At 39.0% G+C, this 24,934-nt stretch overlaps 1 protein-coding gene across 2 annotated transcripts in view; it reads left to right on the top strand.

The window, feature by feature from the left end:
• LOC149802944 (zinc phosphodiesterase ELAC protein 2-like) overlaps positions 1–24,934 on the top strand; it is a 105,357-nt gene that overhangs the window by 32,512 nt on the left and 47,911 nt on the right. For both annotated transcript variants that reach the window (XR_016420111.1, XM_089952459.1), the window contains exons 7-10: positions 16,264–16,328; positions 16,913–16,971; positions 20,098–20,158; positions 22,695–22,746. Coding sequence is in view for 1 of the 2 variants with exons in the window: in XM_089952459.1 (XP_089808585.1) it covers positions 16,264–16,328; positions 16,913–16,971; positions 20,098–20,158; positions 22,695–22,746 (237 nt within the window). In the remaining variant the exon portion in view is untranslated. The remainder of the gene's footprint in view (positions 1–16,263; positions 16,329–16,912; positions 16,972–20,097; positions 20,159–22,694; positions 22,747–24,934) is intronic.

Raw genomic sequence — 24,934 nt, 5'->3', positions numbered from 1 at the left:
AAATTCACTACCAGGATCAACTTGTAATAGATTTGGCCAGCGCAGAGGACCTCTTCGATAAATCCGCTCAAACGCATCGGCTACTTCAGTTGCTGACTTTGTTTTCAACGGTTCCGCTTGTTTGTATCGACTCGCAACATCAACTACGGTTAGCGCGTATTTGTAACCGTTGTCATGCGGCAGAAATAGTATATCAGCCTGATGAACTTCATTAGGTACGCTGACATCAAAGCGCGAGAAGTTGATTTGTTTAGGCGGTGGTAGATAGATTTGCCATATAGCCTGTTTGGATAACCAATTAGCCGCAGTGGTCTTTGTTACCTTTGCAGCGCTTGCAAGCTTACCAATTGCGGCCTTCCCCTTCCAGTATCCTCTCGGAGAATAATAGATGGAATCCATCGTTTTTCTTGGATGATTGTTATTAATTACCAGCGCCAATCATTAATTTACCTTTCATAGCCGATTTTACCAACCATGAGGCCAATTTTTCTTTGACGGATTTATCAGGAATAGCATTTAGCGCGTGAATTAATTTTACATCCGCGATATGACGCTGTTGCAGATCGCTACTTTTGTAAGCAACATCATGAGCATGACACGCCTTATCGATAGCGTTTATTGGATACTCACCGGGTTTGGGCTGATTTTGATCATCGAGTCTAATATCTAATCGTGTTCCGGGGCCACAGTAGTTATATCCTGGGAGGTGTTTTTCTCCTGGATACTTTGCCCACGGTGTTCCGGGGAGTTTTGCCAATTTGGCTGCGATGTCACCTCCTCGCTTTTTTTTAAAACATCTCCGGGTCTAATAGAAATAAATCTAAATTTCTTTGTACCGCATTGTACACACTTACCAGTAAGCGCCGATCTGTTATTTCTTGTCGTAACGGTTGTCATATCATTTGTGCCAGTACGCACTCTACACTTCACACAATATAGATCCATAATTTATGTATAGAGATATGAATATAATTGATTTTTCGGCGACTAAAACAAGAGAACCAGTTAAGCATGTTGCAGCGTTACCAAACTCGATCCGGATGATTATCATCGGACCATCTGGATCCGGCAAGACGCAATTGTTACTCAATTTAATAATGAGATGGATGAAGTGGGATAAGTTGTATTTGGTTGCTCCTAGCGTAGATGATCAACGATGCTACGAGGTGTTGAAAGATTTCAACGAGAATGCATCAGCGATCGCTAAAAAGAATGTTATTGAGTTTATTACGGATATCAATGATGCACCGGGTATTGATGATATTGATGGCGACGTTAACAATCTAGTCGTGTACGATGATGTTATGTTAGACAATCAAAAGAACCCAGCTAGGATATTTTCCAGAGGCAGGCATAAAAACACTGACGTGATATATGTCACTCAACGATACACTCAGATTCCAAAAGTAATCAGAGATAACTGCAATATTCTTGCTGTATTCAACGGCGTTGATACACACACGCTACGAAATATTTGGCAGACATGGTGCGGCGGTGACATGGACTTTAATGTTTTTCGAAACTTTTTTAGTCATGCTCAGTCGACCCCACATGGATTCATAACGATAAATTTACATGATCCTCGGACACGATATCGTATCGGACTTGACCAAATATTCGGTTAGTTGTAAATAATTTTCATTGTAAATAACTTCTTAGCAGCAGAGGGGGCGATGACATCGACGCGGTCGTCGATGTGCTTACCGGACGCTGACGACGCTGGGGATCGGCGCGCAGAAGGTGTTAATTAAACCAAATGACGTTTGGACGATCCCCCAACGACGACGTCGTTTTTTTTTTACCAGGCGCTGACGACACTAGATCGTTGAGTGCAGAAAGTAATAATTAAGCCAAATAACGATTGGACAAAATGTCCGATTCGCCCCCCCTGCTGCTTCTGGCATTAGTGTGCAGAATTGTCAGATGATTGATTTCTTTGTGGTTGATGGATGTGTCACAAGGTGCATTATTCTGAAAAGAACATTGACTCTAGACTGTTATGCGGCATGTCGTACACTTGCCTGGTCAAATTGAGGATGGTGGCCTGTGAAATATTGAAATGTTTAACTTTCTTACAAATTGATATTTTACAGAGTTAAGGGTTGAACATTGGGGTGAAATGATTTATCAGTATATCAGTGCATCAGTACTTTTTCCATATTGATACAAGAGGTGAAGAATCGATACTAAAGGTTACTTACCATTTACAAGTTATTTTAATGTTCGGCAGTCCTGAATAATTATTAGTCATTTGCCTTTTCATTCTTTAAATTGACAATTCATTTTAGCAGGAAACATGTACTCATTTCTGCCCAAACAACATCAGCATGTCTTCTGCAAAATGAACTAACTCAAGGTAACTGACTCACCCTGTTTGAAATATGACCCCATGCCCCACCCCCACCAATTCCTTGCTGATTAATTTATCCCATCATCATACTCAGCCACTGGTAACATGTATGATCGTAAAGAAGACATTTCAGATTTGTTTTCTTTGTATGATTTAAGATCTTTACTGTTCATTTAACATTACACAAAGCAGCAGGGGGGGCGAATCCGACATTTTGTCCAATCGTTATTTTGCTTAATTATTACTTCTGCACTCAGCGGATCCGGTGTAATCAGCGCTGGTAAAAAAAAAAACGACGTCGGTCCATCTTACACGATGGTGACGTCATTTGGTTTAATTAATACCTTCTGCGCACCGATCCCAGCGTCGTCAGCGTCCGGTAAACACAGCGACGACCGCGTCGATGTCATTTCCCCCCCCTGCTGCTGGATAATGCTACCGCGATGGACATAACCAATGTTATAGGAATTGATATTTTTCCCCATCGTTGATTTTAAAAACTCTTCTGGGGTTGGTACCGGTTTATTCTTTCGTCGGAGATATTCCATTGCTGATCGATACTGTGGACTTCCACAACCGATACAAATTCTAATTTTTCCTCGGACGCCCTTGCCGCATCCAAGGCAGGGTTGAGGGCCATCCTTACATCCCTGTTTTGCCGTGCAATTATGCACACCGCAAAACTCACCGTAACAATTTTTTCCGCATCGTACTTTTGATCCCTGGGGGAGCCATTTGCATTTATTGACAGCTAGTGCTGGATTAACCATTATTATTAACTATTAAATAAATATTTAATTAAACATTAAACAGTATACTGTATAATGGATAATAATTATTCCGATATTGACATGTTTGGGCGTGGAACATCTTACTACGAGGAATCCCCGGATGAATTTTTTAGGTCCCCGGAAACGTATCACGATATGCGAGAATACTACCGAAGGAGTTTGGGTCCATCTTGGAGCGTTTCCAGTAAAAAATCCGCAATGGAACTCCTCACCGTTGCAGACCACCAGGTTCGTGGAGTAATCATCCAGCGTATGGGGAGATTTTACGTGTTTGTGGATAACCCGGACATAGTAGAATTTCAGGGGTGTTCCGCTGTTAATGAGATTATTCCGAAACACCGGTGCAGATATCCTACCATCGACGTGGATTCCAAGACGCCATCGCTGTCTGAGTTGTTGTTGTATTTCCATGAGTTAGTTGATTCCATTAATGATGTTCTAGTTTTTGAAACCAGCGGCGGTTATCACATCATGTTGAAAACGATCCCGGTGGATTTCGAGGAACATCAATCACTGTTGAAGAAAGTTGCCGCGGATAGACCAACATGGAATGTTGATACACAAGCTGGGCTGTATAGCATCAAATTACCCAGAACTAGATCGGTAAAACCAAACAGCGTTGATAAGTGATTAATTTATCCTGTTGGATTCACCAGTACGCTGCTATCTTGTCCAGTCTCCATTCAGCCGTGTTACGAAAAACTGGAACCTGAAATCACCAGTGATGAAATCACCAGTGATGATCTTACTGCTGAACAAATTCGACATATCTCTACGTTGTTGTCCGGACAACCCGATCAGATCACCGGGACTACAAATCAAACCAGCAACATGATATCGCTGGGGCGAGTTGCTGGTTCATTTTGCAATATTTGCCAGCGACGTCATGGATACAATGAGATCGGTGGATTCATTGAGGGAAAGGCCATTGATGCATTTGTTTGCGTCTATTCCGATCAGTTTGTAATCGGTTGTTACAGGAGCACACAAAAAAAGATAATAATACAGCGTGATATTGAAACCGCTAGTGACGATAAAATCCTCTACGAAAAATATTTAAAATCGTATAATTACCGTCGCGGAGATCACAGTGGTGAATTTCCCAAGAGAATCCCCGATTTCACTTACTGCGAATCACCTATTCATGAGCGCGGTCGGGGATGTAAAATCATTTTCAACGACGACTATATGGACGGATCTTCTTGCGGGCTGGGAAAATCAGAGGCCGCTTGGAAGTCTATCAGAAGTGATCAGTCTATACTGTGCGTTTCATACAGAAAGACCTTTACCAGAAAGACCACCATCGACTATAATCTCGAATCGTACGAAACGATCCATGGGGATATTATATTCGATACAAAAAAGCATCGCAGGGTTATTTCCCAGATAGAATCGATTGTACGAGTCCGGGGAATTCCTGATGTTCTATTGTTGGATGAGTGGCACGGAATCCTTCGACAGGTAGTCTCATCAAGTCGCGGCAAACAAATTTGGGGAACACTGACATGGTTGATTTCATCAGCGAAACGGGTAATTGTGCTGGACGCAGATGCTAACAATGACGACCTAGAATTATTTAGAAAATACTTGACCCGCCCGGACATGAAATTCATCATCAACGGATATCAGCCCGATCATGGTAAAAAATTCATTGTGGAACAATCTCATAAAGATAACTACAATAAACTGTTAGATGCGTTACAACGAGGAAATCGTGTGGTTGTATTCACACACAATAAACGACGCGGAAATTATTCTGTGGAAACACTTGCTAAATTATTACAGCATTTAGGATACCGCGTGAAATACTATCACGCCGATACCAACTCGACTGAAAAACAGCAGGACTTTGATAACATTTCAACGGCATTTGAGTGCATCGATGTCGTGATTTACAATCATACCGTTAAGGCCGGGGTATCCATTGTGGACCCGCGATTCAAGTACATGACGGTGTTTTCTGAAGAATTAGGTTCTGTAGAGGCGACCAAACAAGCTGTCCATCGGTTCAGAAATATATCTGAAATTCATTACTCGGCAACACGACGACGACAAACAGAGCTTCCATTGACCCGCGATGATATTATTTCCACAATCGAATCACATCAACGGAATTTGTCGTCGACGGAGTTGCTGTTCAGAACCCCGAATCGCTGTGACGTACATACCGGTTACGGACATATGTTTATTAGCACGATCATCGACGAAAACAATTCAAAACGCTATTTCACGGGCAGACTCGTTGAAATGATGAAACGAACCGGTTATTCAGTTGAATGGGAATTACCAGATGAATACGAAACATGGAAGGAAAAAAAACAACGGAAGCAGAAACGTGTCAGCGACGCGGTAATCGATGACGATCCACACGTAGATGATTTTTTAAAATCTTCCATCGGAGAGAGAATTGCTGCGGTTAATAGTGAAATCACCAGTGATAAATACTACCAATACGACCCCGAACAGCGGCTGGAGCCATACGAGAAGACGTTGACGTATCTCAATTACGTTTTTCAAACCGATGTAAGAAAACTAGATAACGATCAGATAGAACATCTGAATAAAAACGTTTCGCGGCTACAACGATATCAGCGTGTTGTAGTTGACGAACATAATAACGGTAGCGCTGTAGCAACGACGCCGTGTCGATCCGATAAAATCAATCCCCGGCAACAACTTGAAATCGTTAGAAACATTCTTGGCGCGTTAAGTCTCCCCGATGTAGTTCCGGATCGACTTGATGTGTAAAGTGTTTCTGTTAGTCGTGCCGAGTTAATCAATAGCATCTCAGAGATGCTGTCGCAACCAGACCGACTTGACAAGTATAATACACTATTGAAACATTTTTGCGAGATTTGACGCTAAAAAATATCATTGAAAAAATCAAATCGATCTACAAGGGATTCGGCGGGCGATTGATATCCGATGATATTCAACACGCGGATCGATCGAATTATACATTGTATTATCCCGACTGGCCCGAATCTGATTTTGTAAATGATCCAGCGTGGATCAACGAGACCATCGATGATGTTGGATTCGCTGGAGGGGATGTTACCGCGACGGACGAACACACCAGCGCGTTACGATTCCATGTGTGGTAGGTTAATGGATGGTTTTCCCGATAATGGGGAAAGTGTCAAGTATAATTTTTTATAGTAATTTTGACAGTTTCCCCATCGATGGAGGGCTGGTCAGAGTAATGGAGGAAATGTCAAGTATAATTTTTTATAGTAATTTTGACAGTTTCCCCATCGATGGAGGGCTGGTCAGAGTAATGGGGAAAGTGTCAAGTATAATTTTTTATAGTAATTTTGACAGTTTCCCCATCGATGGAGGCTTCCACGACCCCGGCAGTGTTTCCAAAATCACCCCGTGATGCGATTGGTTTTCCCGATAATGGGGAAAGTGTCAAGTATAATTTTTTATAGTAATTTTGACAGTTTCCCCATCGATGATCGGGGTTAAAACATCCATCGCGTTTTCAACTCAAGTATGTTTTCTGGTCGGGTGTTAAATTTTCCATCACTTCGGAAATTATCTCCTCGGTGGTACAATTTTCTTTATCACCGCGAATTACAATCCAATAATCCCCCGCTGGTGACTTAAAAAACGGCTTCCGTGACGTACTGACACGGAAGTGATTATTTGTGTCGTTGATACAACTGAATCGTAAAATTGTTCGTTGAGTTAAATTGACGGTATTTTGGGGTTGGGGCTATTTTCTCCGGACTCAGACCTGCAGCCGATATTTTTCTGGAAGACTATTAATCGCGTTATTGAATAGAGTATCAACGTCATCGAACCAAGCCCGCTTTTCCCCGCCGATATCACCGCGCAACACGATCCATAAAATTCCATCTCGGGCCTGAAAGAAGGGTCGTTGAATTGTGTCCGGGCTGAGGTTAAACCATTTACACGTCTCCGCGATGGAATCAAATTCGATGATCTTTTTCTCGTTGAGATTTAAACAGATAGTATTGACTCTAGTGTCCCCGTAAAATTGTTTCTTCGGAGAGATTATTCTGGTTTTGTCGTATCGAAATAGTGGTGATGCTACCGCGGCAACCTCGTCAAGGAAATAACTAGCTTGTCTGGAAAATTTTTCAGCACAACTGTTCATCCAGGATCGTCCAAACATCATATTACCTGATATCATTTTAATATTTAATTAAATAACAGCTATAATTATAATGTCACTGTTGGAATATCACCCGGTGAAATTCGACAGCGTCATCAGCGATTATAAAAAGTCCTGCCCGAGGATGCCGATCAGCGTAAAATTTAAGAACGGAAAATTTCATGCGGTTCAGAAATCCCCCAGCGGAGATAAATACGATTGTATGGTATTTGAAAGCCGTTCAGCGAAAGCTCGGTTACGTCTCCACGACAAATATTACCAGAGAGAGTATGAAAAAATGTTTCCAAACCATGGCGATACAGTATGGGTACTTACCGAACGAAACTCCGCGTTGGCGGTTTAGTCGCCATCTTGAAGCGCCTTGTCCATGCGATTCACAAACTTGATATCTTCCGGAGATATTACTCCAGGAACCGCATTCATCACAAATTTATCCTCGCGACGGCGCTATGATTATTTACAACAGCGTTATGACGATTTACAACGGCGCCACGATGATATGCAGCGACGCCACGATGATGCGCAACGGCGCCACGATGATATGCGACGCACCATTGGTGGGCTTCAGCATGAACTCGGAAATGTTCGGAAGGAATTGGATGAATCACAACGCGATAATGCGCTACTGATTCAGCGAATCACCGAGATGGCCACGCAGGAGCCAGTCGTAACCGCCGCTGACAGCAGAAAAAAGAAAAGATCCCACGAGGATAAACCTCGTCGCGAGGATAAATTTGTGATGAATGCGGTTCCTGGAGTAATATCTCCGGAAGATATCAAGTTTGTGAATCGCATGGACAAGGCGCTTCAAGATGGCGACTAAACCACCAACGCGGAGTTTCGTTCGGTAAGTACCCATACTGTATCGCCATGGTTTGGAAACATTTTTTCATACTCTCTCTGGTAATATTTGTCGTGGAGACGTAACCGAGCTTTCGCTGAACGGCTTTCAAATACCATACAATCGTATTTATCTCCGCTGGGGGATTTCTGAACCGCATGAAATTTTCCGTTCTTAAATTTTACGCTGATCGGCATCCTCGGGCAGGACTTTTTATAATCGCTGATGACGCTGTCGAATTTCACCGGGTGATATTCCAACAGTGACATTATAATTATAGCTGTTATTTAATTAAATATTAAAATGATATCAGGTAATATGATGTTTGGACGATCCTGGATGAACAGTTGTGCTGAAAAATTTTCCAGACAAGCTAGTTATTTCCTTGACGAGGTTGCCGCGGTAGCATCACCACTATTTCGATACGACAAAACCAGAATAATCTCTCCGAAGAAACAATTTTACGGGGACACTAGAGTCAATACTATCTGTTTAAATCTCAACGAGAAAAAGATCATCGAATTTGATTCCATCGCGGAGACGTGTAAATGGTTTAACCTCAGCCCGGACACAATTCAACGACCCTTCTTTCAGGCCCGAGATGGAATTTTATGGATCGTGTTGCGCGGTGATATCGGCGGGGAAAAGCGGGCTTGGTTCGATGACGTTGATACTCTATTCAATAACGCGATTAATAGTCTTCCAGAAAAATATCGGCTGCAGGTCTGAGTCCGGAGAAAATAGCCCCAACCCCAAAATACCGTCAATTTAACTCAACGAACAATTTTACGATTCAGTTGTATCAACGACACAAATAATCACTTCCGTGTCAGTACGTCACGGAAGCCGTTTTTTAAGTCACCAGCGGGGGATTATTGGATTGTAATTCGCGGTGATAAAGAAAATTGTACCACCGAGGAGATAATTTCCGAAGTGATGGAAAATTTAACACCCGACCAGAAAACATACTTGAGTTGAAAACGCGATGGATGTTTTAACCCCGATCATCGATGGGGAAACTGTCAAAATTACTATAAAAAATTATACTTGACACTTTCCCCATTATCGGGAAAACCAATCGCATCACGGGGTGATTTTGGAAACACTGCCGGGGTCGTGGAAGCCTCCATCGATGGGGAAACTGTCAAAATTACTATAAAAAATTATACTTGACACTTTCCCCATTACTCTGACCAGCCCTCCATCGATGGGGAAACTGTCAAAATTACTATAAAAAATTATACTTGACATTTCCTCCATTACTCTGACCAGCCCTCCATCGATGGGGAAACTGTCAAAATTACTATAAAAAATTATACTTGACACTTTCCCCATTATCGGGAAAACCATCCATTAACCTACCACACATGGAATCGTAACGCGCTGGTGTGTTCGTCCGTCGCGGTAACATCCCCTCCAGCGAATCCAACATCATCGATGGTCTCGTTGATCCACGCTGGATCATTTACAAAATCAGATTCGGGCCAGTCGGGATAATACAATGTATAATTCGATCGATCCGCGTGTTGAATATCATCGGATATCAATCGCCCGCCGAATCCCTTGTAGATCGATTTGATTTTTTCAATGATATTTTTTAGCGTCAAATCTCGCAAAAATGTTTCAATAGTGTATTATACTTGTCAAGTCGGTCTGGTTGCGACAGCATCTCTGAGATGCTATTGATTAACTCGGCACGACTAACAGAAACACTTTTCACATCAAGTCGATCCGGAACTACATCGGGGAGACTTAACGCGCCAAGAATGTTTCTAACGATTTCAAGTTGTTGCCGGGGATTGATTTTATCGGATCGACACGGCGTCGTTGCTACAGCGCTACCGTTATTATGTTCGTCAACTACAACACGCTGATATCGTTGTAGCCGCGAAACGTTTTTATTCAGATGTTCTATCTGATCGTTATCTAGTTTTCTTACATCGGTTTGAAAAACGTAATTGAGATACGTCAACGTCTTCTCGTATGGCTCCAGCCGCTGTTCGGGGTCGTATTGGTAGTATTTATCACTGGTGATTTCACTATTAACCGCAGCAATTCTCTCTCCGATGGAAGATTTTAAAAAATCATCTACGTGTGGATCGTCATCGATTACCGCGTCGCTGACACGTTTCTGCTTCCGTTGTTTTTTTTCCTTCCATGTTTCGTATTCATCTGGTAATTCCCATTCAACTGAATAACCGGTTCGTTTCATCATTTCAACGAGTCTGCCCGTGAAATAGCGTTTTGAATTGTTTTCGTCGATGATCGTGCTAATAAACATATGTCCGTAACCGGTATGTACGTCACAGCGATTCGGGGTTCTGAACAGCAACTCCGTCGACGACAAATTCCGTTGATGTGATTCGATTGTGGAAATAATATCATCGCGGGTCAATGGAAGCTCTGTTTGTCGTCGTCGTGTTGCCGAGTAATGAATTTCAGATATATTTCTGAACCGATGGACAGCTTGTTTGGTCGCCTCTACAGAACCTAATTCTTCAGAAAACACCGTCATGTACTTGAATCGCGGGTCCACAATGGATACCCCGGCCTCAACGGTATGATTGTAAATCACGACATCGATGCACTCAAATGCCGTTGAAATGTTATCAAAGTCCTGCTGTTTTTCAGTCGAGTTGGTATCGGCGTGATAGTATTTCACGCGGTATCCTAAATGCTGTAATAATTTAGCAAGTGTTTCCACAGAATAATTTCCGCGTCGTTTATTGTGTGTGAATACAACCACACGATTTCCTCGTTGTAACGCATCTAACAGTTTATTGTAGTTATCTTTATGAGATTGTTCCACAATGAATTTTTTACCATGATCGGGCTGATATCCGTTGATGATGAATTTCATGTCCGGGCGGGTCAAGTATTTTCTAAATAATTCTAGGTCGTCATTGTTAGCATCTGCGTCCAGCACAATTACCCGTTTCGCTGATGAAATCAACCATGTCAGTGTTCCCCAAATTTGTTTGCCGCGACTTGATGAGACTACCTGTCGAAGGATTCCGTGCCACTCATCCAACAATAGAACATCAGGAATTCCCCGGACTCGTACAATCGATTCTATCTGGGAAATAACCCTGCGATGCTTTTTTGTATCGAATATAATATCCCCATGGATCGTTTCGTACGATTCGAGATTATAGTCGATGGTGGTCTTTCTGGTAAAGGTCTTTCTGTATGAAACGCACAGTATAGACTGATCACTTCTGATAGACTTCCAAGCGGCCTCTGATTTTCCCAGCCCGCAAGAAGATCCGTCCATATAGTCGTCGTTGAAAATGATTTTACATCCCCGACCGCGCTCATGAATAGGTGATTCGCAGTAAGTGAAATCGGGGATTCTCTTGGGAAATTCACCACTGTGATCTCCGCGACGGTAATTATACGATTTTAAATATTTTTCGTAGAGGATTTTATCGTCACTAGCGGTTTCAATATCACGCTGTATTATTATCTTTTTTTGTGTGCTCCTGTAACAACCGATTACAAACTGATCGGAATAGACGCAAACAAATGCATCAATGGCCTTTCCCTCAATGAATCCACCGATCTCATTGTATCCATGACGTCGCTGGCAAATATTGCAAAATGAACCAGCAACTCGCCCCAGCGATATCATGTTGCTGGTTTGATTTGTAGTCCCGGTGATCTGATCGGGTTGTCCGGACAACAACGTAGAGATATGTCGAATTTGTTCAGCAGTAAGATCATCACTGGTGATTTCAGGTTCCAGTTTTTCGTAACACGGCTGAATGGAGACTGGACAAGATAGCAGTGTACTGGTGAATCCAACAGGATAAATTAATCGCTTATCAACGCTGTTTGGTTTTACCGATCTAGTTCTGGGTAATTTGATGCTATACAGCCCAGCTTGTGTATCAACATTCCATGTTGGTCTATCCGCGGCAACTTTCTTCAACAGTGATTGATGTTCCTCGAAATCCACCGGGATCGTTTTCAACATGATGTGATAACCGCCGCTGGTTTCAAAAACTAGAACATCATTAATGGAATCAACTAACTCATGGAAATACAACAACAACTCAGACAGCGATGGCGTCTTGGAATCCACGTCGATGGTAGGATATCTGCACCGGTGTTTCGGAATAATCTCATTAACAGCGGAACACCCCTGAAATTCTACTATGTCCGGGTTATCCACAAACACGTAAAATCTCCCCATACGCTGGATGATTACTCCACGAACCTGGTGGTCTGCAACGGTGAGGAGTTCCATTGCGGATTTTTTACTGGAAACGCTCCAAGATGGACCCAAACTCCTTCGGTAGTATTCTCGCATATCGTGATACGTTTCCGGGGACCTAAAAAATTCATCCGGGGATTCCTCGTAGTAAGATGTTCCACGCCCAAACATGTCAATATCGGAATAATTATTATCCATTATACAGTATACTGTTTAATGTTTAATTAAATATTTATTTAATAGTTAATAATAATGGTTAATCCAGCACTAGCTGTCAATAAATGCAAATGGCTCCCCCAGGGATCAAAAGTACGATGCGGAAAAAATTGTTACGGTGAGTTTTGCGGTGTGCATAATTGCACGGCAAAACAGGGATGTAAGGACGGCCCTCAACCCTGCCTTGGATGCGGCAAGGGCGTCCGAGGAAAAATTAGAATTTGTATCGGTTGTGGAAGTCCACAGTATCGATTGGCAATGGAATATCTCCGACGAAAGAATAAACCGGTACCAACCCCAGAAGAGTTTTTAAAATCAACGATGGGGAAAAATATCAAATTCCTATAACATTGGTTATGTCCATCGCGGTAGCATTATCCAGCAGCAGGGGGGGAAATGACATCGACGCGGTCGTCGCTGTGTTTACCGGACGCTGACGACGCTGGGATCGGCGCGCAGAAGGTATTAATTAAACCAAATGACGTCACCATCGTGTAAGATGGACCGACGTCGTTTTTTTTTTTACCAGCGCTGATTACACCGGATCCGCTGAGTGCAGAAGTAATAATTAAGCAAAATAACGATTGGACAAAATGTCGGATTCGCCCCCCCTGCTGCTCACAATGTTTTTCTGTTGCTTTGCATCTTGTGAACTTGCAGAAAATTTTAGACCTACACTTCCCATGTGTTATGCAGAGAAAAATGTCACATTTAATTTTAATTGTTGGTTATTGCTTGTTCAAGTCTAGAGTAAAACACTAACCACCAGTCAGAACTAACTGGGATGTTCTCCGCTTAACACTGGAAGTATTGCATCCAAACTAGGTCCATATAGATGCCAAGCAACAGAGAAACTTTGCACAATAGATGCTATTAAATGATCCATTTAAATAATATGTGGGGAACAAGTTTGTAATATTTTGTTTAGCCTGATATATATAATCAGCCACTGAATGTGCCAACAGGATCACATAAAAAAATAGCACAGAAATGGCTAGGAGCCAGATTCCAAACCACCCGAGTTATAGTCACCTGGTTAATTTGTAGAAGGGAAGTGGGTATTGTTGGCAGTTTCCATTTTCACTGGCTGCAGTTGTTTTGCATTAGCAGGAAGTAAAGTGTGAATGATCTGGTTGTTAATTATTTTTGCTCATTTACTCAGATTTGTTCTAGATTAGATTTTCTTTGCACAGTGACATTGCCCTATTTCTTCTGTTTTGAAGGTTACACTGACTTGTCTTCCAAATTTAATTGAAGATGTGAAATGGGTAATAATTAAGAGTTTAATGTTGTTTTTTCTTAGTTTATCATGGTATAAACTGTTAGTTGCCAAATGACACAGCAAATAAAGCTCAAAGCAGCGTGTCAGAAACTGACAGTTTCTACCCAGGATAAACTCAGAAGAAACAACATAAATGTTTAGAAATTCATCAAATTTGCACATGTTGAATGTTGTGGACTTTTTTAATCAAATGTAGAAAGAAGAGTGTTTTTTCATGAATTCATTTTTTTAAGTATCACACAATGCAATCATGTCATTTATCTGCAACAGAAAGCCTGCATGGCTGATTTTACAGCAGGTCATTATTTGGTTGAGATTTCCTGTTCATTTACTTTATAATTTTCTTTCATAGGGCTATTTTTGAGATTATTAAACTATATAATAATTGTTTCTATCATGTACATTACCTGCTCACATTAACATGAGGAAAGTAATTATACTACCTCCTAATCCACCCTCTCGCATATCAATGAATAAAAAAACCTCTATCCATCTTTATATAATATTTATGAAGGGAAATAACTGTTACAGATTACCTCCTCTTGCCCACTAATGGCCACCTGAATCCCAGATGTTTACCATTTTAAGCTTTTACTTCACTCCTTTACGTGAGTAAAAATACGTAATCTTTGGTTGTGCTGCCTTCCTGATAGGAGAAGTTTGTCAGTTCAGCGGAGCGGTAATTGTGCTTCTGCAGGGTGACATGGAGATAGGTTGGATGCTCAGGCATTTCCTCCTCCTCTTGCCTATTCTGTTAATGTGATTGTGTATTATACTTTGTTTTAAAAAGTGTGTTTCACTGAGAATTTGTATCCAATCATATTACAAACAGTTCCTCCCTCCCCCTTTCCCCACAAATGCAAGCATACTGTTGTTAGTTATAGTTCATGAATGGAAGGAGGGCAAGTTTTACTAACTTTCAACTGGGATATTTTAAAATAAAATTATTCAGACCAACAACAGAAATAGGGGCCACTAGATTGTCCTGATTAAGATGGCAGAATTATCCATAAAAGATGAAAACTAATGACATTTGCGTCACCTTCAGTGAACTGTTGTCAGCAGCAAAATGTGCATTTTCTTCAGACTATTTTCCATTGTCAGATGGATTTTAAAGACAGAAGCTTGGTATTGTATGACAATGCTAAGTCTATCAAGTATCATGGGGGGGAGGGTATTACATGTTTCAAAAGGAAACAAAAAATCACTTTTTTATCTATTATTTAGATTTGAATTTCCAGTCATTTTCTATAAGCTTAAATGAATAGAAGACAGGTATGCGTATGGGAGGAAAGAAATCATGTTGTCATTGTGCAGGCACAAACCTGTATCCAACAGATTTAGAGGTACATCTTCTAGACTAATGCTGTAACTAGTTCAGTCAATGATGTTCACACCACACTGTTGAATATTATTTACTCTAAACATTACAGAGGTGTTTGTTTTTAAAAAAGAATTAAATGTCTGTTGTTGTTTACATTTTATATTATAAAACCTGATTAATACATACATTCATGAAAATAAGCATATGTGGACAAAATGCCCTTATTTTTATAGCAAAAAAAGTGCCAAAAAACACAAACTTTCTCAACTTTGTTCTTTTTAACAATATTTTGTTTCTAAATTGGTGATTAGTGCAGATTGTTTTATTATAATTAATATTTTCTGAATAGCCCTTGTTATCAGTCCTTTCTTTAATCAGATATGTATATAGTATGTTGTTCAGTTTGATAGCTAAGCATTAGTATCAAAATCATGGAAATTTCAGTAGCATTAGTATCCAAATCATGGAAATTTCAGTAGCAGTTAGCATGTATAAAGATCAAGCTCGTATGATGATCACTGATTAAAAAAAAGTGTATGCACTTCCACAGATTGTGCAATATTTATACTAACTGTACTGATACTGCAATTAAAAGATAAAAAAGTACCAAGTCATTGTTATATGTTGCACATGAATGAGATAAAAATAAATGGTGCACAGTCCATTGTTACATGTTGCAAATTGACTAACTTAAAGATTAAAATGTACCCAGACCATTGTTACATGTTGAATATGAATGAGATAAAAAATAAATGGTACACAGTCCATTGTTATATGTTGCAAATTGACTAATTAAAAGATAAAAAAGTACCCAGTCCATTGTTACATGTTGCATATGAATGAGAAGGAAAAAAATAGTACCCAGTCCATTGTTACATGTTGCAGATTGACTAATTAAAAGATAAAAAAGTACCCAGTCCACTGTTACATGTTGCATATGATTGAGATAAAAAGTAAATGGTACCCAGTCCATTGTTACATGTTGCATATTGATGAATTAAAAGATCAAAAGTACCCAATCCATTGTACATGTATAAAATGGTTCACAGTCGAAAAAGCAAGATTTTCTGCAATGATTTCTAGTTTTCTTTTTCATTTCCAGAATCCAGAAAGCGACAGAAGCTAGCCAGTGTAGATTCAGAAGTTGCAGTTGCATTCATCATTCATGTAAGTTAATGTTTCAAAAAATCACCAGTGATACAGCTTCATCTTAGCTGTAGTTTTGACAATATAATACAAAAGATGATAAATTACTATCCATCTTACAGTCTTTTATAATATTGCTGACAAAATTTAAAGTAAGGAATTACTTTTTTTAAATAATTTATTTTAATTTTTTTCACAAGGTTAAGCAACTTATATGAGATGCTTTCAGTGATTTGGATCACATTGTTATGGTCATAACAGTGGAAGAATCATCAACAACATAATGTGCCAGCAGATTTGGGTTTATGCAGTTTGTTTTGAGTAATCAACAGGACAAACACCATAGACCCTCCTCTTTCAGAGCATTATGAGAAGCAGATTAGGGTCTATTTCTTTGCAGTTGGACTCAATTTTGAAGTGAGTATATACCTTATTCATAGTAAAGTCATTGATGTCTTAGGCCATAGATCCTTAAGATTTTGGGAAATGCGGGTATTTATGTCTAGCTCTTTGTACCCCCAATATAAAAAAAGCAAACTGTACCCACTGAAATCTAATTTCCTTGTAATTTCTGCATAACCAAGATCTATACGTTTACTCCACAGCCATTTCCAAAGCCTAGAAGTGTGGATCTTGAGAAATGTGTGGAGCTTGGAATTCCAGAGTAAGTTCTTTTTCTCATATCATGTGTCAATATTTCTTTTGAGTATAGGGATCTGGCAAGGGTAAAGTTCCAGAAACAGAAATCTTTTAGCAAGAAGAGAAGTCTTTCATTGTTTATCTTAGTTTAAGAGAATTAATTCTGCAAATATTGTTATGGCTCTTGGCCATGAATTAAGGAACAGAAAGAAAGTGAAACCAAGGATCTATCCTTCACTATTTTATAGCCATCCAAAGCCATCAAGCCAGTTAAACCAGCCATCTCAATCAGGCGATTTTACTGCTGTGGCTACATACAGTTGCAGTCATAGAGATCTTAGTGATAGATCTTCATCTCACATGGTGTAAGACTACCAAAGAGATTTTAGTGATAGATCCATCTGTCCAGGCAAGCCTATATACAGCTGGTACCAGTACCAACTGGACCACCTTCCACGTGGATGGTAACCATGCTGGCCATTCTCCCTGTGAATCAGCCATCCATACATGTGTGACCAAATCATCTGATGGAGCCGCTTCTCCTTTATTCACTGTTTTCCTGGTTAAAATGCCTGCATAATTAAGAAATGGCTTGAAATCAACCAATGGTTTGTGACAATTTAACTCGTCTAGACTAATACTGCCACTCGGACTTGGTGCTCATTAAACAAGCTAGGTAAACTGTGCCATGTTATCGTGGGACTTGGGAGATGGGGAAGGTAAAGTATGACAAGTTGTAGTTGTGGCACGGGTTAATGAGTTAACACAAGCCAATTTCAGGGTTTTAATGATTAACTGGCCTGTATTGCTGTCAAAAACATCAAGCTTTAAATTGTGTGGAAAGTTTGATGTCGTTCAGGCAAAACACAACACTAACATAGATTGATGGTAATCTTAGTTGATCTATAATGAGAATTTTAACCTTTATTATTACCACTCTTCGTGAACATGTAAGTTATGATGGTTATGTGCCTTGTACAATTAAATATGCGTACCTTTTCATAAATGTTACCTCAGTTAGTAGGATCGCATATATCATTGAAAATGAGTAACTCATGAGCATTTGATTCAGCTTAAATGAAACAGCTATTAAGGACTTGCTGAAATGTTGTATGGAAGAATACAATTTCGTCAAAACAATGATTAAAGCAAAGTCTACATCTAATATGTTTGGGAGGGATTTATTTCATGTTGGAGAAATCAGAAAATATGCACATGCAAAATGATTACAAAATGAATCATAATACTTGATAGCAATTCAAAAAGTGTTTGGTCACTGAAAATGATTTTTTTTACATGCATCTGTTATAGGACACAGAAAAAAATTATTTTATCATGTTCTAAGATTTACAGCTTTTACAGTAGTCAACAGAAAGACTTAAAAACTGTCAAGTTTAGACACTAGCCTGCGGATAAGTCGACCATCCCCCATCTTCCAGGCCTTTAATTTTTCCTAAATTATTCAGTTTATACGCGATTACATACAGTACTTGATCAAATGATACCAGAATTAAGGCAAAAACAACAGATCTTTCCAAACAAGCATGTTCGCAAGTGTTACATCTGTGTCTGGACTTTTGTCTCTTTTGTGGCTCTTGCAAAGATAGAATGGACAATCAGTTGTGGCAAGAATCAGAAGAGCAAGAAGGTACTTAATGCTTATGAGGGAAAGGGGCATGTTTTCAGGGACAAGTGTTGAATCTATAACAGGGTCATTTTGTATGCCTCAACTAGCCAACTTTTTTCTCTGACCCTGTGAACAGAGAAGTGGGCACCAGTTACCATTAAAAGCTACTGCTCCATGATATCTGACACATTCAGGCATCCTGGCAGAAGAGATATCATCATGATAAAGACCTATCAGAAATCCCTCACCCCATTTCAGACTGGAATCTGACCTGGATCTTATTATGGCTAAATTCAGAATTTTTTTTAGCAATTCGTCTGGACCTTGATGAAGCTTTTATCATATTAATCTGTTTCCTGAAAGTTTTAGCTTCAGCATGCATGTTGAGAGATTTGCCTTTTCAATTGACCAAACTATCTTCATGTCAGATCAGATGGTTTAGCGATCCTTGTGACTCAACCAGGTATAGTTGCCAGGATCCAGTCACCATCAGGGTCAGTCAGAGATTCATCATATGTTCACTTTCATTGATAGATAAGTCGAGAGAAGTAGCAATTCAAGCTCCTGTCTGTGCCCTCAAGGGCTACTTTAAGTGCACAGAGACAAGTTGTGGCATGCACAAATGTCTCTTTCTCCCTGTGAAGGTGAGAAGGCAGGTCATCAGCTCCCAAGGTAGGTCTTTTTGGCTTAAGTGGGTTATATGTTTGGTGTTATTCTAAATTCACAAAAGATCAGAGCCATCTTGTGAAAATTTCATTTCATGAAATAAGAACAATCTCGGCAAGCCTTGTATTCAAATGCAACTTTTGATCAGAGACACCATAAAAGCTGTTGGCAGGCATGTAGTGTCAGTCTTCTAAAATTTCAAAACCTAAATCTGGTGGGTCCCATAGCTGCAGCCAAGATGACAACCAGACCCAATGAATCGACACAGCCTATTAGCTTTGCTGGATTAACCAGTGAATTTTGATAGTAAGAAATTTTCAATAAAAATCTTAACCTGACTGTGGTTGGGGTTCATATGCTATGTTGCTTTAAGATGTAGAGCGGGTTTCGTTCACATAGGGAATCCAGTCTTTCTTCCCTAGAAGGATACCTAAGGTATAGGTTTGATGCTCAGCAATCCATCTTCCTATTACCTATTCTCCTAATGTTATTGAGGAACATATTTGAAGGAGAAAGCAAATTTTAATGCAAATTATGTTTCTTCGATAATACTTACACTATCCCATTACCTAAAAACCTAACCACCCCACCTGGCAAGCATCATTGCTCAGCTTAATAACTAGTGACACATGGTGGTGGCAAGGAGAGGGAATGGGCAAGATTTATTACCCTTTGATTAAATGAGATAGAAACCATGAATATTTCATCTTTTTAGTAGGGCTGGATTTGGGAGGTTGCAGGCTTATATCCCTAATGTTAATGTGATCAGGTAAATAATCTCTGAGAAACAAAATTTACTTAAATATTTGCATTCTACAGAAATCCAGGATGTACAATATGGCACTTTATTTTTTTCAGGGGTCCTATGATTGGAGAGTTGACAAGAGGAAATTGTGTGACATTATTGGATGGCAAAGTGGTGGGTAATTCATATTAATCAAGAATTTAAGGATAGAATATATTTGTCTCATTTGGTTTTAGTTAAGTGTTCCAGTATGAAGAGTACCATATTTATGTATGTATAACACCCACCTAAACATTAACAAATTACACCCAGATCTGCCATTGTGTAATGTGCTGATAAATCTGGGTCTGTGCTGTAATTTTACTGATGATATAAAACAAACACAATATATCCACATCTGCTGATGCATTATGGAATGACTGATTTGAACCTGTGCTGTTTGTAGGTGGGTAATAAAATGGTATTTTATGATGGATTTATTACTTAATTCTTATACATGGAACCATGCTGAAGTCCAGTCTATTGGTTTATCATCAGTAGTACATTCACTGGCTTGTTTACTACATGTATTAGGCTTCATCTATCCATCAAAGATCATTATTTACTTTCCCCCAAGAAATACATTCAGCAAAAGCAATGATACACTAAGGTGGACATATTTGGACAAGTTATATCTAATGGTGTGAACCAGTACAAACTAGATTTAACATCATGCACTCTGATGTCACAGTGAAAGGTACGCAAAATAAAATTTGTACTACCCTCTATTGTGATGGTTAGACCTAATGTGCTAATTTCTTAATCCAGATTAGTACCTGGCCACCCTTGTTAAAGTCCATAGCAATCAATTATTTTCATGTGGATGTTTCTTGATGACAGTTACTGTGCAAAGCCTTCAACATATAAATATCAACAGTCTGTGTCCACTGGTGGAAAAGACAGTTCAATTTGTGCATTTATATGTATATAGTTGATGTATTTGCATTTTTGTTATAGATTTGTTATGGAAAAAAAAATGTAATATAATATGTATAGACTTTGATTAAAATATGTTATTATTAAATTTTAGAACAACAATATTTAATTTATGATGAGTAATTGCACCAACATTACTTCATTTACATACACTTTACATCAATCACAGACCTGCCAACTCTTACGATTTTGCCATAAGTCTTACAGAAATTATCCTTAAAATATGGACTTATGGAAGAAAAGCACAAATTATGGAAATACAATTGTTTGCAGTAAAATTGGGATACTAGCTTGTCTGTATTTGATTTGGATCCAGTTTCTTATTGGATACTGTGGAATTTGTCAGGGAACCAGGCTAACTGTATCGAAGTACCTCAGATGCTATAAACTGTTCATATTTTGCTGTGCAAAATGTCAGCATAATCAAGCTGTTGCTTATTTGGCTTTTAAATGACATCCAGCAAGCAAGAGGTTGAGAGGAAAGGGACGATACTCCTCTGATATTTTGTAATGATACAGAAGAATATAAGGGAAAATTCAAAGTCTTGAGGAAAAGTCAGGAAGGGCAACAGTTAGTTTAGTGGACCTTATGTTTTGATTTTAATATGTCACATAGTGGGAAAGATTATTGCATTGGTGTCCCACATTAATGTTTTTATGGATTATGTGAAGCTGAGAGATATCAAGAAGCCATTGAGCCATGTAGTGTTAGGAATTGCAGTTTTTGAAACTGTACAAGAGGTAATTAGGGTTCAGGTAAACTTTACAAACTTATGAGTTGAACACAAATGTTTATTGTCATTCATCAGTCTTGAATCACACTTCTGGACTTTTAAATGCATGATTTCCAACTTTGCAATATCATTACTTGATATTTTGCTACACCTTACCGAAAACTGGTCCAAAATATTGACAGTCTGAATTGAGGTCGTTTCTAGGTTGGCAGGTCTGCAATCACATCTGGAAGACTTTGGAGCAGCATCTGCAAAAGAAGCTGCATACAGAAAATTTGAAACATAGAAGCACAAATTACAGCCTTGGTGTTAAGTATGGGCTCTGCATGGCAACAATACAAGGCTGAGTTTGAAAAGAAAAAGCAATGTTGAGAATGAAAATAAAAGAATTGAACATTGGCAAAACAAGTCAGTGAAAAGGAAAGCAAATGAAATCTTTGTCAAGGCTGCAAAAAGAGCATTACTAGCATATAAATATTAACAGTCTGTGTCCACTGGTGGAAAAGACAAGTGAATTTGTGCAATTATATGTATATAGTTGTTGTATTTGCATTTATTTGATAGATTTGTTATGGAAAAAGAAAATTGTAATAATATGTGCTTCAAAAAATTGACAAATTATTGTAACAGAATTACTGTGTACATTGACAAATTGACAAATTACTGTGTACATTGACATGCACCAATAATAACTTCAGCACTAATGGTATTGGAGAACAAGTTGATGTGACAGTGAACATTATGAAATTCTTCAAGTATTATTTAAAGTTTTGGTAAGTGTTTTTTTTTTTCTTTAAATTTTTGTTTTATTGGAATGAAGTTGCAACTTTGCAATACTTTACAATAATAAGGTCCACGATGATCAGTTTTTGTATGAATCTAAAATGCATTTTTGGCCAAAAGCCTTCAGCTTTCTATACCCACTAATCAGAGAAAATCGTCCAAGCCCTTCTTCACATTTTCTGTTGTTTTTATGGAGGACATGTCTGCATATGTTGCAGATTAATCCAGATGAGATCTTGTTCCCACAGGAGAAATGTAGGCCAATTATAGGTAAGCATGTACTCAGATTCATTATATATCTCATAATGAGATACTGAAATATAGCAATAGGAGAGAAAAATATTATTGCTACAGTGGCCATTATGTATGTTATTTAGACCAGTGTTTCCATATTTAGGTCTGTTTCATTTTTATTCCGATGCTTCTTTACTGTTTTCCTTCCTTCATCTCCATCTCTCTTTTTCTTCTCCCCACCCCATATCCTCATCAGGATGAACACGTCTTACAATGTACCATGACTATAGACCCTCTAGTATACACGTGTTTAATCAGTGAGGAGGCACCTTAAAGAAATGCATAAAAATGCACTAGAAAGTAGACTTTCGTTATTGACATTTTCACAATTAGCTTTTCAAATAAATTATGCAAATTGTGAGTGACTAAACTTACATGACCTGTTGCTTTTCAGTATTTTGTGTCACCCATACAGTATCTTATATATCTATGACAAACAGTACACAGTGAAAAATATTAAATAACGTTATAAAATTGTTGAAGTAGTGATTTTAACAATCATGACAGTTACATTCGTGTTTGAAAATGATTTAGAAATGGGGCATTGATGTCTGTTGTTTGCAAACTGAAATTTAGTAGCAATCAGAGTTTGGATGCAGTGTCAGTTACAAGAACTAGACTGCAAACTTACAAAGGCCACAAAAGAATTCATGTCTGAATGCAGAAAAAAGCAAAATAAAACAAAAAACTAATCAAAGCAAGGAAACTGACTATCACTAAAATCTTTTGTGATCTTGCACTCAGAAGTCTATTGGGTACAACTGCATGATGATGTTCCGACAATACCTCCATCTCAACAACAATGTTCATTGTATCAATTGACCGCCCCTGTGGCATAAGAAGTTATAGCTTCCACCTTGGATGCGGGAGGTCATGGGTTCAAACCCCGGCTGAGTCATACCAGAGACATAAAATGTACTAGCAGCTGCCTCACTTGGCACTCAGCATTAAGAGGTTAGTGTTAGGACTGGTTGGCCTAGTGTCAAGATAATGTGACTAGGTGGGACATGATGCCACATGTCTGCGGCATGATGCCTCAGTGCTAGATATCACTATCAACAGCCACACTGCAGACATTGAAGTGTTATGCCGATAACTATTAAGGGATATCATTCCATGATTTCAGACATGCTCAGACATCATGGGCATCTTAACATTAGCCACAACCAAAGATCTCTCAGACTTGCAAACCATCTTTTGATCCATCCCGACATCATTTGCTAACCTTGTTCTCAAAGTGGAATTTATCATGTGTCCTGACATGGCTCAACTCTGCAAAGTTTGAACTTATGTCCACTGTTCTGCTGAAGCAACTATCATACAAGACATACTTCCTGACAGTCCTGGCTTTGGCATGAAGTGTAAGCTAGCTCCATGCTCTATCCACCAGTCCAAACTACCTACAGTTTTGTTTTTACAGTTCAGTCTTTTTAATGATACAACCAGGTTACATCACTAACAACAGGATTCCATCTGCTGACAACCATAAAATACCTATACAGCCCCTATCAGAAAGATCTCTTTTTAAAAGTTAATAAAAATGTATATACCTAATGTTCACATATGCATAGTATATTAATGATAAAAGTCAAATTGCATGGATTTTTGGCTTAAAGTAATTTCAATCCATCTATGCTCTTGGCATAGTGTCCAATTTGCTCTTGGTATGGTGTCCTATTTGCTCTTGGCATAGTGTCCAATTTGCTCTTGGCATAGTGTCCTATTTGCTTTTGGCATAGTGTCCAGTTTGCTTCTGGCATAGTGTCCAATTTGTGTTACCACACACAGCAACAACTGATATTTTATTTAAATTTTCACAATTAGGTAAAAGATTAGGCTTGTTTCAAGTTAGCTTCCTTAAATACTTTTTCTATGATGGTAATGTTTGAAACTTGAGCAGAACATGCTTTTAAAAGTAAATCACAATAATTTCTTGAGTGATGTTTCAGATGTAAATATATTCAAAATACATCGTGTAATATCTAGTTGTTACTAAAGGAAATCATTTCAACACAAGGTTTACATCAGAAGACTGATTGTGATATCTAGTTCGTCCTGAGTGAAAATGGTGCTGATCTGACCTCCAGTATGGCTGCCATAATAGAAGTCTTGAAAATTTTCTTGGTCACTTCTCTTAAATGGAAGGTCACATCAGCATGGGGTT

Source organism: Sinohyriopsis cumingii, chromosome 3 (assembly GCF_028554795.1).
Source record: "Sinohyriopsis cumingii isolate HCF-2022 chromosome 3, ASM2855479v2, whole genome shotgun sequence".
NCBI classification, from domain to species: domain Eukaryota; kingdom Metazoa; phylum Mollusca; class Bivalvia; order Unionida; family Unionidae; genus Sinohyriopsis; species Sinohyriopsis cumingii.
This window is presented reverse-complemented; position numbering and strand designations above follow the sequence as displayed.